The sequence below is a fragment of the Canis lupus genome, chromosome 11 (assembly GCF_011100685.1).
Source record: "Canis lupus familiaris isolate Mischka breed German Shepherd chromosome 11, alternate assembly UU_Cfam_GSD_1.0, whole genome shotgun sequence".
NCBI classification, from domain to species: Eukaryota; Metazoa; Chordata; class Mammalia; order Carnivora; family Canidae; genus Canis; species Canis lupus.
Window position 1 is genome coordinate 47804918 of NC_049232.1, and position 19429 is coordinate 47824346.

The window sequence follows — 19429 nt, forward strand, 5'->3', positions numbered from 1 at the left end:
GAATATATTAATAGAAAAACCGAATGAATCTAAGTCATTTTAATGCAGCGTGACAGAATCAGAATGTAGTAGGCTGAGTAATAGTCTCCAGAGATATGTTCCCATGATCAGAACCTGTGAATGTTACATGGCAAAAGATTTTGCAAATGTGATTAAAGATCTTGAAATAGGAAGATTTCCCCATATTATCCAGGTGGGTCCAGTATAATTTCAAGGGTCCTAACAAGAGGCAGGCAGAAGATATGGCACAAAAAGAGACAGTGTTACTACTACAGCAAGATTTTCTACTACTGGCTTTGAGTATGGAAGGAAGTGGCCACAAACCAGGGAACTTAATACTGCTCAAAAAGCTGAAAAAGGCAACGAAATAGACTCTTCTCAAACCTCCAAAAGGGAGCAGACCCTGCTGACACCTGGCTTTTTATCCACAAAACTATAAAAACAATTTTAAGTTGTTTTAAGTCATAGATTTTGCATCAACTTGTTATGGCAGCCATAGGAAACTAGTACACTAGAGTAGAACATGGATTTTCAAATCCCTACTCCAGGGCTCTTTGGCTTTATTTTAACAGGTTTCTTCTTTTCTACTATCAGACAAGTATAAAGAAGCAAAGGTGTTAGCCATATGGCTACAAAGTGCTGCCAAAGCTACTTGTTCAATAGACCCTCACCATCATAGCAAAGTGGCCTAACACTGGAAAGAAAATTTGGAAACGGAAATCTGTCTACAAATACAGACTTTTATTGAATAACTGTGCTTCCCCAATTGGTCTCTGAGATACTTATAAAATGAGGGTAATACCTACAGTACAGACTGTTTTATGGAATAACTGTGCTTCCCCAGTTGGTCTCTGAAATACTTATAAAATGAGGGTAATACCTACGGTATCAGGTTATTTCCAGAATTAAAGTAACTACTACCATGTGTTAGATGTCCAGCCCATGTTAGACTTTCAGTAATCTCCAGCTTTATCTAAGTTTGTTACTGACACGCCCATGTAATGGCTGGGGAACCTGGAGCTCAGAGACTAATTGTTACATGAAGAGTTGATAGGAGAGCTAAGGCTGGAACCCAGACCTCTTGAAGATAATCTCATTAAGTCATCTGCCACCAATTTATGAGCTCAGCTTTAAATTTAAGAAATTTACTGAAAAGGGGATTGCTCTTCACAGATAAATCTGAAATACTAATAAATTATATGAATTTCTTATTCTAAATAAAGCCTGAAACCATTAACAATCAGAATTCTTATTTTAAAAAGCTCTTATGTTAAGGGGAAGAGTTCAGATGAAGCAAACACACACTTGATCTCAATTCAAGGGGTGACTCCACAAAAAGTAGCTACAGAGAGGGCAATGTTTATTCTGATGGGGGAGGGGGGTAATAGTAGGCACCCATACTGCTTTACTGAGTGAAATATTTAAGTTCTCCAAGGTAAAGTATAATTGTTTAAAGTTATTTTTAAAGTTATTTCAATTACTCTTTTTTTTTTTTTAAGATTTTATTTATTCATGAGAGACACACACAGAGAGAGAGAGAGAGGCTGAGACACAGGCAGAGGGAGAAGCAGGCTCCATGCAAGGAGCCCGATGTGGGACTTGATCCCGGGTACCCAGGATCACACCCTGGGCTGCAGGCGGCGCTAAATCGCTTCGCCACCAGGGCTGCCCCCAATTACTCTTTGATTAAAATGTTACATTAGCCAAAAGGTGAGGGGTTTATTTTAAGGGATTATTTTGTGATCTTGCTTTCATTCAGGTTTAGTTGAACTTTATGAAGATCTGCTTTTGTTTTTTATAACGTTGAGCTCAAGTCATTGATGCTATGAACTGGATTGAAGAAATTATATTACAATACTAGTTCCATCTCGTCTTGCTTCATGCACATCTCTAATACAGGAATAATATTTCTTCTGGAGAGCTTCCAGTAATTGCCCCTTATTATGTAAAATTATATACCCATATGTGTTCCATAAGTTCTAAATAAAATACAAATGTGGTAATTCACGCTAATACATTCAGCTTGGGCATATTTTATTTAGGACATTTCTCAGGGTAAATGGAATTAAAACTACCTAATTTTGGGGATGCCTGGGTGGCTCAGCGGTTGAGCATCTGCCTTTGGCTCAGGGCATCATCCTGGAGTCCTGGGATCGAGTCCCACATTGTGCTCCCTGTGTGGAGCCTGCTTCTCCCTCTGCCTATGTCTCTGTGTCTCTCATGAATAAATAAAATCTTTTAAAAAATAAAAATAATTTTCATTTTTGTTTCTTAAGAAATTGCACTTTAAGATAATATATATGCATAAATTTAAGAGAATGATTACTGTGTTATCTCATGTAATATGCAGTATTCAATAGGCAAAACTAACAATTGTTTTATCAAAACAATTCTAATGCATGCTTTTCAAAATAAGTAATAGACAACAGGTTCATTTTAAATCATTGCAAACTCAAAATCAAAAAAATCATTATGATTTTTTTCACCACTTTATTGGTATGATGAGTGGGAGTTTATTCCCAAAAGGGAAAAAAACACACAGAATTGAAGCGCTGAGACATGAGCCAGTTTCAAATCACCTCAAATATTTGTCATATATTTTTCCATAAAATCCCATACCAATTATCAAAACATTGTTTATTGAATAAAATTAAAGTATATATGAATATAACAGTTGTTTCTCATTCAATATTTGCTATAAATTGAAATTAAAGAATTTAGTTTCATCTTTATACAAAATATCTTTAGTAGTTTTGCAAGTAATACAGTAATTCATGTCAATGCTGATTACAGATAGACTTGTAGTGGGTGCAGTGGTTAAAAATTTACTCTATGATCAGCCTATTGGGTTTCAAATCTATGTTTCAATAATTCAGAAGTCTGGGTGAGCAATTTAGTGAAGTAAAGTCAAATTTTTTATAGGGCTTTACCAGGAAGGGGTTAGCAGAGTTGAGGTTGTTTAGGATTAGTTGGTCAAGGCCAATTCTCAGCAAAGAGAGTAATTTTTCTTATTACTTAGTCATTTGGAGGCATTTAAAATTTTATCAGCAGGGAAGGAAAAACAAGCTAGTGCCTCAAAACATACACATGAGTGGGTGAGGAGATTATAGAGAGACATAGGCCACACAGGCAAAAATAGGTAAAGTGGACTATATCAAGATTAAGAACTTCTGTGCATCAAAGTATACAATCAACAGAGTAGGCAACCTATGCGTGAAAAGTTGCAAATCATGTATTGATAAGAGATTAATATCCAGAATATATAAAGAATTCCTAGAATTTAACAATGAAACCTGACTGAAAAATATGCAAAGGATTTGGATAGAGATTTCTCCAAAAGACATATATAAGTGGATAAACACATGAAAAGATGCTCAACATCACTCATCAGGAAAATCTTATCTAAACTACCGTAAGATACTGTCTCACACCATTAAAGATGGCTACTATTAAAATAAAAACTACAAATAAATAAATGAATACATACATAACAAAACAAAATTTTGGTGAGGATGTTGAGAAATTGGAACTATTGAGCACTGCTGATGGGCATGTAAAATAGTACAACTGCTGTGGAAAATAGTATGATACTTCTTAAAAAAAAAAAAAAAAGATTAGAATTACTCTATGAGCCAGCATTTGCACTTCTGGGTATGTAGCTTAAAAAATTTAAAGCTGGTTCTTGGAAGACATATGTACACCCAGATTCACAATCACTAGATGTGAAAGAAACCCAATGATCAATTTATGGATAAAAGAATAAATAAAATGTGGCTTATACATATAATGGAGTATCACTCAGCATTAAAAAAAATTTAACATAGGCTACAGTATGCCTTGAGGATATTATACTAACTGAAATAAGCCAGTCCCCAAAAGACAAATACCGTTTGATTTCATTTATATAATGTACCTACAGTAGTTAGATTAATAGAAATAAAAAGTAGAATGGTTGTTGCCAGAGGCTGGGAAGAGAAAGGAAAGAAAAGCTGATGGGTCTAGAGTTTTAGCTGTGCAAGACGAAAAGTGTTCTTGGAGACTGGTTGCACAACCCATGTGAATGTACTGAACGTTACTGAACTGTATACTCAAAATGGTGTAGATGGTAATGTTTATGTATATTCAGCACTTTTTAAAAAATATGTACTTATTCATGAAAGACACAGAGAGAGAGAAAGAGGCAGAGACACAGGCAGAGAGAGAAGCAGATTCCTCTCAGGGAGCCTGATGTGGGACTCGATCCTAGATCCTGAGATCATGACCTGAGCTGAAGGCAGATGTCCACCTGCTGAGCCACCCAGGCATCCCCATTTCACCACATTTTAAAAGAAAATGAAAGTGGTTGGGGAAGAACTTTGGGAATAGGAACTTGCAAAGTCTTCATTGCAAGGTCTCAGATCTCCCAGTCTCTCACAGTAATAGACAAAGTATTTAACTCTGCCTCAGTTTTCTCTTATTTAAAATAATAGCAGATGTTGAGAAGATTAACTAGTTTATACATGTAACACCCTTAGGACAATTTATGGAACATTATAGCACTAGTAAACTGTTCACAGTTACTATTACTATTCAGATGGAATTACTTTCACCAGTAGGGATAGCTGGAGGGTAAAACTGCCTATTGCTGCAAGTAGACCTAAAACCATTAAAAGCCAAATCACCATCTCACTAGTATGGGAAAGCTATATTTTGAAGTAGCCTATCAATTTATAATGAGGCTTTTTAAAATTCATTCCCCCTAAAACTCATCTGCCTTAGTTTTCAGAATACTTGCCAAAATATGCTTATTAATACAACTTCCAAATTCATGTTTCAAAAGTTCACTATTTCAAAAGAATTCACAATACAATTTGATTTCTATTTCTTTCACTTTGGGTAAGAGTATCCATGAGTCTGAATTGTAACTCAATTTGACATCTTGAGGGGAAAAATAATAGTGCCAATAGTAGTTTTCAGAAAAATCAAACTTGGGAAAATACTACTTGCTAACATAGCAGGCTAGTACAGAGTAATTGATTACAGTGCCCTAGGATTGCCCAAAGAAAAGTCCATGGATACCAGTATTAGCATTGGTGGGAATAATTTATAGGGGGAGACTTCTGTGGGTATTAACATGGTCAATAGTTCTTAAAATGTTGAAAATTGTCAATATAAGTAAACTAGAGATGTAACAGGTAACAAATAGCTTTATACTCTTTGTATCATTTTAGAAAAAGGTCACATTAACCTATTCTAATCTCTTTGGCATTTTATAAGTAGTAATCTCAATAATGTATGACCTTATGTATCTGTAGAAGCTGTAGTACTATTTGTTCTGTGGCAAATACAGTGAGATTTAACATACTTTTTTTCTCAGTATTTTCTTACAATATTAAAAAATGAGCTACTCATTACAATTTTAAAAGGAGCTGATTTTTGAAAACAGCCATTTACTTTTATCCATCCCATAAAATTCAACATCTTTTTTCATTAAACGTTTTTATGAGTCCATAACGAGGACTGAATTGGACTGTTTCATTTCCTTTATTTCCTGTATTTACCCTTTGACAGATGTGTTAATGAGCAACAAATTGGGACTAAAGACAAGCCTCAGGAGGGAGAAAGCAGGCTTGGAAAATGTATCAACAAAGTAATTTGTCCCTAAATAAGAGATGCTGTTTATTTCAACATCAAATCAAGAAGTTTGTGCTCTACCTAGAATTTAATATACACAGGATTAGGTGGCCAGATTCACATTTCTTAGAATTTTTGAGGGGCTGGTCATCACTATTATTATCTCTCAAGAGAAACAGGTTCTATCATGGCATAAATAGTGCTATTGTTTTACCCAGGGAGTTTTTAAGTAGAGGGCTGATCACAATATTTTCTACTAATGTATTGAAAAAAGTCTCAGAGGCTTGGGCTAGTCTCTTTTTGTTGTATTAGAGTTCCATAGTCAATATGGAATTGTTTAACAATTGAGACTGGGACATCTCTAGGGAAATAGACATGAAGTCAGATTTAGTGCTCTTTTCTTTCATTTCTGTATTCTCTCCACCATTTTACACATTGTGTGAAACCTTCTTCTCTTCCTCTAGGAATTTATAGTCTTTGTGTTTTAATTTTAATTCTCCCCTTATTATCAAATTCTGTCTTCCCCAGCACCATCTTCTATCCATCATAAAACTATTAAGATATTTTAAGTTTTCCAGTGTCTGGTTGTAATTTTTAAAACATCCAAGTTCATTAAAATACTTAGTCATAAATGTGCATGTTACAAAATTTTTGGACTGATGCTACTATGTACTGAATTGTGTTCCTTTTCCCCAGAATATAGATGTTGAAGTCTAATCACCAATAACTCACAATGTGATTATATTTGGAAAGAGAGTCTTGACCTCACGTTATTAGGATGGGCCCTACTCTAATCTAACTAGAGTCCTGTAAGAAGAGGAAGACCATGAAAGACACAGGGAGAAGACAGCCATTTATAAGCTAAGGACAGAGGCTTGGAGGAGATCCTTACCTCATCGAAGATCATCAGCCTTACTGACACTTTGATCTTAGACTTCCAGCCTCCAGTTCTGTTGCTTAAGGCTGTGTACTCTGTGGTGCATTGTTGGGTCAGCTCAAGCTAACAAGTGCTTATTTCAATATTCTTAAGAAACACATTGCAAAGTTCACTGCCCAATAGGTATGTCAGTACAACTAATTCTTCCAGTGAGCCAGGCATTGCAGTCTCCTTTTGTAGGTAAAATACTAGGAAATAGAATTCAATATATACTTATTTATGTACTATGTATGTATGTACATACGTCTACAATGTATAAAACTAAGACTATGGAGGATACAAAGTTCCTGATCCCAAACAAACCAGAATGAGGAAGACAAACATAAAAATCATTTATTCCTAAAGATGTACAATTTTAGAATAACATTGATGCTAACAGATTTATTGCCAGACAGATCAAACTATTTTAGAAGTGCAGTTGGGGTAAAAGGATTGGGGGAAAGCTTAATTCCAACTGGATATAGTGTGATATGCTTTCTAAAAGGTCACCTTAATTTAGCCTTATAAGTCATTTTCCACTTCTCGAGCTGAGTGGAAGGGCCAGACAGATACAAAGAACGGCCTGTGATAAATGGCCAATGTCAATGTCGGGTTAAACAGGGCATGTTTAACAAAATAGCAATCATCTTATGGGGAAAAATGGAAAAGGAATGAAAATAAAAATCCACCTAGGATAATTAATAAAATTAAACTTTTTAGAAATAAGGTAGAATATTAAAAAATAACAATGAAGAGATGCTTTATGAAAAGCACATAAAATCCAGTAAAAATAAATCATACTTGCTTCAACAATGCAGTTTCAAAGCAAGTTTTGTGTACAAGTTGGAAGTTTCCCATATAGACATTCTGATTCTTCTATCTGATGAGGCAAGAACATTTATAGTAAATTAGCATGTTTACGTAACGGTACTTTTGTTTGTAGGAAAGTTCTTTATCATTATTATCATTTGATATATGCTCTCACTGAAGCTTCAACAACTTTAATAGTCTTTGAATTATATTCATTCCAAATTTCACATAACAGGGATATACTTAGTTTCGGTTTATATTTTTGTTGTCTCAATTTCCCTTTATATCTCCTGAGGTCTTGATACAGAAGAAACACTTTCAGTTAAGACATGGCAATAACCAAGTCTAGTTTGGTCACCTTCCCCAAACGTCATAGTAAGTGATTTCAAGTCTGAATAATGGGTTTTAACTGACAATCAGTAAATCTTCAAGTATTTATATTTATCATTTCTTAACCAAATCTTTAAAAATGTGGCAAAATATCAATGTCATGGGGTGGGGGTGGGGGGGAGGCTAAGTGGTCCTGGAATGGAGAAAGAATAAGGGATGCTATTGGAACAAGTGACCAGATATGAATATAAAGGAAGGTTTTGTTAAATGAAAGGCATCAAATATTAAACTTCCTGAATTTGATAATTGCATTGGGTTACATATTCACTTCTGTGTAAAAAGAGGATATATGCAATGCACACTCAAACACAAAGAGGAATGCAATTTCTTTAAGTTTAGAATTATTTCAAAAGTGGGAGCATAATTATAATACCACAGTCTCCTCAACTAGGTAAAGTAGATCCCTTCTCTCTTTTGTGATTTGTTTTCTTAATCTTACATATTTTGATAATTTTAAACCTATTGACTAACAGTTTTAAAAACAAAAGCAAATAAGGAAAAGGAAAGCTTGATACTTCTTAGTCACTGTTACAAAAAAGTAAAACTTTTACAATTTCCATTTTTGGGTGGTTAAGTTCTATGTTGTTTTGGAAAAAGTTATTTGAATCATGTACCTTGTTGTTTTTGAAAAGCAAAACAACAAAACAAAAACAATTATCCTGGCCTCTTAAGAGGTTATTTTGCATTTTTAATTTTTATTTTTTTAAAGAATTTTTATTTAATTTTTATTTTTTTATTTTTTATTTATTCATGAGAGACAGAGACATAGGCAGAGGGAGAAGCAGACTCCCTGCAGGGATCCCGATGCAGGACTCGATCCCAGGACCCTGGGATCATGACCCAAGCCAAAGGCAGATGCTCAACCACTGAGCCACCCAGGCACCCCTGAGCCACCCAGGTGCCCCAAATTTTAAATTTTTAATCTTAAGGTATTTGGCATGAGCAAGTATTGGGAGGTCAGAAAATCTTTGAGTTGTCTTGTATTCAGTATTTAAACTGAAAATGGGCGGCCATTGTAAAACTTTGTTCTAAAGATGACGGTTCTAAAAAATAAATAAATAAATAAATAAAGATAACGGTTTTATGAGCAGGTGCATTGGAGCTGGGGCTCTGAGGAAGAAAAATTTAAAAAGGTCAATCCTGAGAAGTCTGACATTTTTAGCCTATCTGTAATATAGACCTCTTTCACCTCTGTTTAAAAAAAGAAAAAAAAATTAAAAAGAGCCAGACTTCCTAACTTAATGAATCAGATACATGTTTTTTTTTTCATTATGGAATTATTTCGTGAAGAATAAATGAGAATAAATGGAATGACTTATTTCCTACTTCATTCAAGAAATGGTATAAAGCTCAAGTGGTTTATATGATTGGAAATAGAAAAACCTTACTTAATTTAATTAGAGTCACTCCAAACTTTCTCATTTTCTTTTAACACAAGTATTTGTCTTACTCAAGTGCTTAATAGAAATATAAATGTCAATAAGGAAATGAAACCATAGCCAAATAGATAATGGAGAACTAAATCTCCAGGCTAGAAAATGAGCTGCGGGCCAAAAAGTACATAGAAGTAATGGCTTTGGGACACTTTGATTGTTTCAGAAATGGAAGTTCAAAACTTCAGATCTACTTATAGCATGACAACATGGGTATATCTGTAACCACCTCCTCAGTGAAGTGGTAAAAGTTATATTTTTAACAAAATTATTTAAAGCCTTTGGAAATACTTCTAAAAATTACAGCAAATGAACATCTATTGAAGAGACTTTGTGAAAATTCAGTAATAATTGAGTATCTGTGTAATTTAAACCAAGAGAACTCTCTCCCTCCACCTCCAAGCTCAGCAAGATGAATACTCCAGACTAGTGTATCCAGGAACACAAGGCTCCCTATCTTGCCAGCTCCTGGCCAGAGGGCTTTATTTCTGGGAAGAGCTAGACATCAGCATTTCTCAACCTGCCCTGTGTTTCCTATTGCTGTGGCTAAATTCTAGGTGAGCACGGTTGAGAGATGGGATTTTTTCCTCCTGCCCAACCTCCCCTCATGGAATACTCTACCTTACTCATGGCACCATGGGAATATTGGGTTCCTAAGCACCCTGCACTGGCTTATAAAGCAGTAGTGGAGGAAAGGCAAGTCAGAAAGAACTTAGGCTTTTGTCCACCTCTTAATTGAACGTTTAATATTTAAAGAGGGGGTGTCCAAAATAAATAAATAAAGAGGGGGTGTCACTCCAAGAAAGTGTGCCTTTGTGGCCCAATTCCAGAGTCCCAGCCTTGGATCTGAGATTTTGCCTGGGTGAGAAATAGGACAAAAAACAAGGTAGCTCCTAATCTATTTCCAAAAGATCTAATTTTAACAGGACCTGGAGATGTTGAAGCCTAAAGGACTCTCACCAAACATTGGAAGCTGTGGTGAAAAGCAATAGGGAGGAGTCTAGTAATATTAATAGGTATAATATATATGCAACAAAAATATTATGAAAGGAGGATAAAGTAGAGAAATAATCTTATGTATCTCTTTATCTCACTGAAAATTTTTCTTTTTTTAAAGATTTTATTTCATATGTTCATGAGAGACACAAGAGAGAGGCAGAGACATAGGCAGAGGGAGAAGCTAGCTCCCTAGGGGAAGCCTGATGCAGGACTCAATCCCAGGACCCAGGGATAATGATATGAGCCAAAGGCAGACCCTCAACCACTGAGCCAGCCCTTATCTCAGTGAAAATTAAGGTAATATAAGTAGGATGCTAATTGTGGTCAGTGAAGATATATATAGTAAACCTTGGAGCAACCACTAAATAATGACTCCATGAAATGTTGAAAAAAAAAAAAAAGGTAAGAAGTCATGGGAAAATATTCACTTAATACAAAAGGAAGCAGTAAAGAAGGCATAGCGGAATAGAAACAAAATGAGACACATAGAAATCATGTTTCCATAGACATAAATCCAACAGTATCAGTATCATGAAATATAAATGAATTAAAATTCAATCAAAAGGCAAATATTTTAACATGAAATTTAAAAATCCACTGTATGCTGTCTACAACATTTAGGTTTTAAAATATAAATAAATTCCAAGTAAAAAGATGGATGAAGGTATATTATGCAAATAGCACACACAAGAAATGTGAAGTGGCTATATAAATACCAGACAAACATGTGAAAACCATTTGTTACTACAAATTTGGAGGGTAATGATACAAGGTAAGTAGGGTAAAGCCATCAAAAAAGAATGAGCAATTATAAATATATGCACCTTATAACAGAGTGCCAATTTACATGAAGAAAACTGACAAAAATAGAGATATCAATTCAGAAATAATGGTTGCCTACTTCAAAGCTCAATTTTTAACACTTTATAGACTTGATAGTCATCTACAAAATACTCCAATGAAAAACAAACTGCACATTCTTCTCAAGTGCATATAGAATATTCTCCAGAATTGACCATATCTCCATCCATAAAACAAAATTCAATTAATTTAAAAGTATAGAAATACAAAGTCTGTCCTTTGTTCACAATGGAATGAAATTAGAAACCACTAAGCAAAAGATTTGGGAAACTCACAACTGTGGATATTAAACAACACACTGTTAGAAATGTTATTTAAATAACTAATGAGAAACAAATCAAAAGGGAAATCAGAAATACTTTGAGATTAATGAAAATGAAGGCAGAAATATAAATTCAAAATGGATGAAAGATCAAATATGAGAGAGAAAACCATCAAAATCCCAGAGAACACAGGCAGAAACCTCTTTGACCTCAGCCGTATTAACTTCTTACTTGACATGTCAACAGAGGCAATGGAAACTGCAAAAATGAACCACTGGGACTTCATCACGGTAAAAGATTCTGTACAGTGAAGGAAACAATCAACAAAACTAAAAGGCAGCCTACAGATTGGGAGAAGATATTGCTAAACAACATATCTGATGAAGGGTTAGTATCCAAAATCTACAAAGAACTTATCAAACTCAACACCCAAAAAACATAATCCAGTTAAGAAATGGGCAGAAGACATGAATAGACACTTTTCCAAAGAAGACCTACAAATGGCCAAAAGACAGATGAAAAGAGGGAAATACAAATCAAAACCATGAGATACCATCCCATAACTATCAAAATAGCTAAAATTAACAAGCCAGTAAACAGATGTTGGTGAGGATGTGGAGAAAGGGGAGCCCTCTTACATTGTTGCTAGGAATGCAAACTGGTGCAGCCACTCTGGAACAGTATGGAAGTTCCTCAAAAAGTCAAAAAATAAATCTACCCCACAATCCATGAATCACACTACTAAATATTTACCCTAAGGATACAAACATAGTGATTTGAAGGGGCACATGCACCCCAATGTTTATAGCAGCATTATCAATGACAGCCAAACTATGGAAGGAGCCCAAATGTCCATAAACAGATGAATAGATAAAGAATATATGGTATGTAAATGCATATATATATATATATATATATAATGGAATATTACTTAGCCATAAACAATAATGAGATCTTGCAATTTGCAATGACCTGGAGGGAGTTCGAGTATATTATGCAAAACGAAATAAGTCATTCAGAGAATGGCAAATACCCTACGATTTCACTCATTTGTGGAATTTAAGAAATAAGACTGATGAACATATAGGAGGGAGGAAAGGGGGGGGGGGGGGACAAGCCTTAAGAGACTCTTAATGATATAGAACAAACTGAGGGTTGACAGAGGGCGGTGGGTGGGAGATGGACTAGATGGGTGATGAGTATTGAGTAGGGCAGTTACTATGATAAACAGTGGGTGTTATATGTAAATGATGAACCATTGAACTCTACTCCTGAAACGATTATTAAATGGTATGTCAACCAACCAGAATTTAAATTTAAAAAAAAAATTAATGAAGAAAATGAAGGCAAAACATATTAAAATTTAATAGAATGTAATAAAACAAAACACAGGGAAATTCATAGTTGTACCTATATATATATTAAAAAAATTTTTTCTAGCATGCATATTGTTGCAAATGGCAAGATTTCCTTCTTTCTTACAGCTGATTAATATTCCATGGTATCTACATATACTACATAGTCTTTATCTACTCATCTGTCAGTGGACACAGGTTGCTTCCATACCTAGACTAATTTAAATAATGCTGCAAGAACATGGGGGTGTTTTTGAATTACTATTTTTATTTCTTTTGAATAAATACCAGAAGAGTAAATGCTGGAACAGATGGTAATTTTATTTGCATTTGAGGAACCTCCATACTGTTTTACATAGTGGCTACATCAATTTACATTCCCACCAACAGTGCACAAAGGTTCCCTTTCTCCACATCCTTGCCAGCATTTATTATTTCTTGTCTTTTTGATAATAGCCATAATGACAGGTGTGAGGTGATATTCCATTGTGGTTTTGATTTTTCATTTCCCTGATGATTAGTGATGTTTAACATCTTTTCATGTACCTGTTGGCCATCTGTTAGTTCTTCTTTGGAGAAATATCTATTCAGATCCTTTACCAATTTTTTTCTTTTGCTATGGAGTTGAAAAAAATTAATCTAAAATGTAACCTTCCATCTGAAGACACTGGGGAAAAAGAGCAGACTAAAACTAAATCAAGAATAAGGAAGAAAAAAAAGAATAAGGAAGAAAATAATTAAGATGGGCACAAAGACTATAGAGAGAATAGAACATTAAAGAGACTGAAAGCTTTTTCTGGAAAAAAAAAAGTTGGCAAATTTAGCTAGACTGACCAAGAAAAAGTGAAGTATCAAATAACTAATCAGAAATGAATGAGGAAACGTTATTACTGACCATAGAGAAGTGAAAGATTAGGAGGGGACACTAAAAAATTGCATGCCAATAAATTGGAGAACTTACAAGAAATGCATTTTTTTTTTAAAAAAGACATCAACTGCTAAAACTAACTCACAAAGTAATAAGCAATCTAACTAGGCTTAAGACTGCTGAAGAGATTGAATAAGCAATCGTCACCATCATCATGTACCCACACAGAGAACCTGAGACCCAGAAGGCTTCAGTGCTATCATCTACCAGGCCCTTAAAAATTAATTTGTGAATTATTATTCATAAACTTTCCTAAACAACACAAGTAATACTTCCCAACTCAATATCCAAACCAGACAAAGACATCACAACAAACAAAAACTACAGGCCGATATTTTTTATGAATATGGATACGAATCCTTATTAAAACACTAACAAGATAAATCCAGCCACATAAAAATGACAATTGTATAAGTGGTATATACTCTAGTAATATAAAGTTGGTTTAACATCTGAAAAGTAAGTTAGTAATCCCAATGGACACAAGGGGAGAAAAAGCCTAAAGGAAAATGACTAACGAAAGACTACTGATGGCAAACAGTGACTTAACAACACATTTAGGATTTTAGAGCTCTGGAGGTCATGAATTCACAGTGACCAAGGGCCTAAATATCAAGCTTGGTTCCTCCCTCAACCTCTAGAGGAGCATTTGTTCCCTTGCCCTTTTCTGGTTCTAGAGACTTCCCCAAATTCTTTGTCTTGTGATCTCACACAGCTCCTTTTACTGCTTCTGTTATCCCATCGGTTTCTTCACCTCTGCTTCCATGGCCACATTGCCAATGCTATCTCCCTCAGTCCAAGATGACTGTTTCTTCTAATAGTACATGCTCCAGAACACTGCCTCCTATGTATGTCATGCGGAATCCTCCAGATGAGGACAAGAGGCTCCCTCAGCGACATTTTATGGATAATCCTGTCCCTATTCCTGGATTCTGCTGAGACAATGAAGATCAAGACTTACACTCACATTTTCCTAAAACAGCTCTCTTTGTGATTGAAACTGTCTTCCGCAGCACTAATAAACGCTTATCCAGCTACATACAACCTTGACTTTCTCTTTAAAACACACTTTTCTACGAGATAATCTTCTAATTGCAATATCTTTTACATCCTGGATGGCTGGGAGTTTCCCTCATCATCAAACCCCAGTTCTTTTGCTAAACATTTCATAGAGAGCAAAATGGAGTCTCTGTTATGTCAAGCAGGAGCCTGCGTCAAGCAGGGGCGTGTGCCCCAATGATAAGCAGTTAAGGTACAGCACCTAGGAGGTATCACCGGGACCGGTGTCAACTGACACCCCAGAACTGAAAGCAGAACCAGAGGAGGCCTGCAGGGGCCTAAGGCGGATTCAATCCCTTTAAAAAGGGGAGGATTTTGGCAGCAAGTGGTCAGACTCTTCAGACACATCTGAGGACCCCTCTGTGTCTGACCACTTAAAAAAGGCAACTGCCCCCAAAGGCTCTGCCCGACTCCTCTCCAAACAGAAACGAGATCCTTACTGTTTGAACCTAAGAAGCAGGAAGTGCCGAGAGCTGACCTGGATCAGACCGAGGCCTTATCTCAACTGTGTGCCCACAGACTGACTTTGCATTTGGATCCTTAACTTCCCACACCCTTCTGTGATCCTGTCTGTTGTGTGGTTTGTCTTCTGTCTTGCCCTATGTACTGTGTAAGAAGCCAAGTTTAATCACATGATGAGATGTCACTGAGTTTGGAATCCTGAACCTGCTTTATAATTGTGATTTAAGTTTGCTTTAGGATTAAATAAAGCTGACACTGTGGAAAGACAGAACTCGTGTGTGCACCTTCATAGCTGCTCAGGACACATTTCTTCCCTCAATTTTTCCTTTTAGTCTCACATTTTACTGCAAGCAGCAAGTCCTCTTCAGGCCACATGTCTTTATTTGGAAATCTCCTTTAATATCCACGTTTACTGCTTACAAGTTTTGATTTCCACATAACTGCAGGACACAGGTGAATGAAGCCTCCTATCATTAATCAGCAAGGATTCCCCTTTCCTCTGCTTTCAAGAATAGCAAGTTCTCCATTTCCTTCTGAGTTCTTACCAGTAGAATCTTTAACACCCATAGTCCTAATAGTCTGTTCAGAATGATCTAGGCCTTTTCTATCATGCTCTTCAAAAATCTCCCAGCCTCTGCCCATCGCTGAATATCAAAGCCATTGGAACCTTCCCACACGTTTGTTATAGCAGCACCCCCTCCAGGTACTAAAAGCTCTAACAGGTTCAACTAGAGAAAGACACCAGGTCCCTAACCTCCTGGGCCTGCTGCCCGCCCGGGGTCTCGGTCCGACCCAGGAACCAGCAGCAGGAGCCGACCCAGGAACCAGGCCGAATCTCGAGAAGCCGAGGGAAGGGGAGTCGCCGGGCTTAATCGGGTCTGGAAGGAGGGAGTGAGGTGGGCGGCTCCGAGGGCTCCAAGGGAGGCTGCAATCACCGACGCCGTTGCCTGGAGACGCCCCCGCCCGCGCCCCAGTGCAGGACGCAGGAGCCGCACCCGCCGAGCCCTGCCCTGGCGGGCCGCCCCGCAGGAGCCCCTGATGCCCACCGAGGTCCACCAGAACCACATCCTGCGGGACTTGTATCTCAAGGAGCTTCGAACCCACAAACTCTCCACAGAGTATCACGTGAATCCCCTCCGCCAGGCTCACACAATCACCAGAAAGCCCATGTCTTGGCATGAGAACCTGGAGGAACCTGCAGGCGCCAGGTTCCTGAATCTTACCCACCATGCGCTCAGGGGCCACGGAAGAAATACCCAGACACGCAAACAGAAAACCAAGAAATTGGATGGGCCTCCGAGCCCTTGGTGAGTGTCCATCCTTGCCTTGGGGAGGCCCAGAGGCAACAGAGGCTGTGGCTAAGAGAACGGTGTATGAGGCCAGACTGCCTGGCTTTGAACCCTGGCTACCACTTAATAGCTGCGTGACCTTGGGTAAGTCATTTCAGGTCTTTCGGGACTGCGTTTCCGCAGTGGAGCAAAAAATGGAGCTATTACAGCATGAGGTAGTATGTGTCAGGTGCCTAGAACAGTGCCTAACCCACGGCAAAACACACCTCCTTTGATTGGAGAGGCTCCGGGCCGGGAGGAGCCCGAAGAATGTAATCGTCAGCACTTACCTCCCGAGGTGACATAGGGCTTCTGGGGCTAAGACGGTTCCAAGAACTTCCTGCCACGTTTGTCTCTTAGGTTGCTCCGTCTTTCATCACACGGAAGGTTTCCGTTTTTTTTTTTTTTTTTTTTTAATGATATTTATCTTCTTCTTAAAGATTTTATTTATTTATTTATTTATTCATAGAGACAGACAGAGAGAGAGAGGCAGAGGCACAGGCAGAGGGAGAAGCAGGCTCCATGCAGGGAGCCTGACGTGGGACTCGACCCAGGGTCTCCAGGATCACGCCCTGGGCTGCAGGCGGAGCTAAACCGCTGGGCCACCGGGGCTGCCCGGTTTCCGTTTTTAAGTAGTCAGATGTGCCAGTCTTTTCCATCCCGGTGTCTGGGCTTTGTGCCTTGCTTGGGAAAACCTGCAATATCCAGAGTAGCAAAACGACTAGCTTTCCTTTTAGACCTTTCCTCAAGTTGTGGTGCCTTTTTAACACGTGGCTTTTAGGCCATCTGTGTGTTTTGCCCCTGAGGTGAAGCTGGAGACGCTGATCCTCAGCTGGATCAGAACTTCCTTCCTTCCTTCCCTCCAAGGCACCAAGGTCTCATGCCCCCTGTCTCCTCGCACTTACTGCCCCTGCAGCCTCCTCCTGCTAGCCTCTACTCCTTGGGGAAGTCCTGCTCATCCTTCAGGAACAGCCAGGAGTCCCCTCTTTATAAGGTCCTGTTAAGGACCCCATGCACCCCATGCTCTCCACCGGGCAGATTTGGGCACCTTGCCCGTGTTCTTCTGGAGCATTGCGTGCCTCCTGCTCCCCAGCATTCAACCCAATTCCATTATCAATGTAACAGATGGCTCTGGAGCCAGACAGCTTGAGTTCAGATCCCAGCTCCTGCACTTTAGAGCTGTGGGACCTGAGGAGGAATGGAAAGGAGAGCTCGTAGCCCGACCACGGACTAGTCACGGGCTTGTCCTGGCCCCTTGGTTTGATCCCAGTTGTCTCCCTCTGCTGAGGGTGAACCCTTCCCAAGAAAGGCCCACATCCTAAGCTCTTGCATTTCTACCTTTCTACCGTGTGGCCCGGCCTTCTCACCCGCTTCTGCAGCTCTCCTCTAGGGCATGTGGCTCTGCCACAGGGCTGCTGCAGGGGATTTGGGGTAAATAGCTCAGTTCTAATGAAGGGAGGGAAGGGCTTGAAGGGGAGGGAGAGAAAGGAAGGGTGGAGGAAAAAGGGAGGGAAGGAAGGGAGGAGGGAGGGAAGGAGGGATGGAGAGAGGGAGGAAGGAAGGGCTTAGGAAAAAGCTGCTCATTTACTCCAGCTTCTCTTTGCCTGTGGGGCATCACCCCGGGGAGAGCAGACTGGGAGACCACAGGGTCCAGCGGGGAAGCCCGCCCTCCACAGGGTTGCTGAGCCTGAGAGCGCTCCATCAGCCCGAATGTAACTTAGGGCTCCCTGTCCCCACCCCAGAGCTGACCTCGCCCCGGACAGGCAGACAACCCCAGTCCCAATGTGGGGACACTGGAGAGGCCACTCTCAAATACCTCCAACTTCTGCCCTCCTGGTAAATTTGAGGAAAATGTATCCTTTCAGTTAACTGTCTAAGGTAATCTTACAACTTCTCTAAGTTGTACGTGTCAGCGGTCGCTGTTGCTTCTCCGTGTAACCACGTCAACGATGTCCATTCTTTCATCCAAGGAACGTGTGCTGAGCCCCTGGGGTGTGCTGGCCCAGGCCCCACAGACTTCGAACCCAGGTCACCCTCCCTCCTCAGGGGCTTCCTTCTGATGCCCACGATCTCCTCTCTAGGCCAGCCGGGAACGTGATGACCGCAGGCTGAACCATGTCAGGGTGCACAGCGATATCCCGCTCTACAAGGCTAAAGTGTGCAGCTTGGGAGAAGATGATCGCCACACGTAGTATTCGGCGCATGTGTGCTGCGTGGATAAATAAAGATGACCTCCAAGCATCAAAAAAAAAAAAAAAAAAAAAACCAAAACAAAAAACAAACCACACACACACAAAAAAAAAAAAAGAAAGAAAGACACCAATGCTGATTTATATTAAAATATTTACTTTGAAGATTTGGCAGCCACGATTGTGGGGCTGTTAAGGCAAGTCTGAAATTCATAGGGCACACTGCCACTAAGGGCAGGATGGAAATCTCAGACATGATCTAGGCTATCAGCTTAATCTGTCTGGGTGGCTGTAACAATACACCACAGCACAGGTAACACATAAACAACAGAAATTTCTCACTGTTTTGGAGGCTCAGGGTCTGAAAGCAGGGTGCCAACATCCATTGTCAGGTGAGTCACAGAGTTCCTGATACTTCCTCACAGCAAGGATCTATCTAGTCCCACTAATGAAGACTCCGCCCCATGACCTAATCACCTTCCAAAGGCGCCACCTTTTAATAACATCATCTTGGAGGTTAGCTTTCAACATGAATTTTGGGGGAACAAATACAGATGATGGCAGCGACCGCCTCCCAGTTATTCAACCAAACACTTTCTTAGGTATTGTCATAAAGGTGTTTTATAGCCGTCGCTAAAGTACTCAGCTGACTTAAATAAAGAAGATTATCCTAAGTACATGAGGATGGTCATTCAATCCGCTGAAAGGCTTTAAGAACTGAGCTGAGGCTTCCCTGAAAAAAGAAGCAACTGCCAGTAGAATGCAGTTGGTGTTCACATCTGAAAGATCTAGCCTGTCCGTCTGGCAGCCTGCCCTATGGATT

The 19429-nt window shown here is 38.9% G+C and overlaps 1 protein-coding gene across 1 annotated transcript; it reads left to right on the top strand.

Annotated features, from left to right (window-relative positions):
• Positions 1-10923: 10923 nt before the first annotated feature.
• Positions 10924-18647, top strand: LOC611718 (protein FAM183A-like). Its single transcript, XM_038553284.1, is given in 4 exon segments — positions 10924-10933; positions 15886-16317; positions 16320-16396; positions 18499-18647. Coding segments are annotated over 4 exon segments (630 nt in total). The 3' UTR covers positions 18610-18647.
• Positions 18648-19429: the final 782 nt, after the last annotated feature.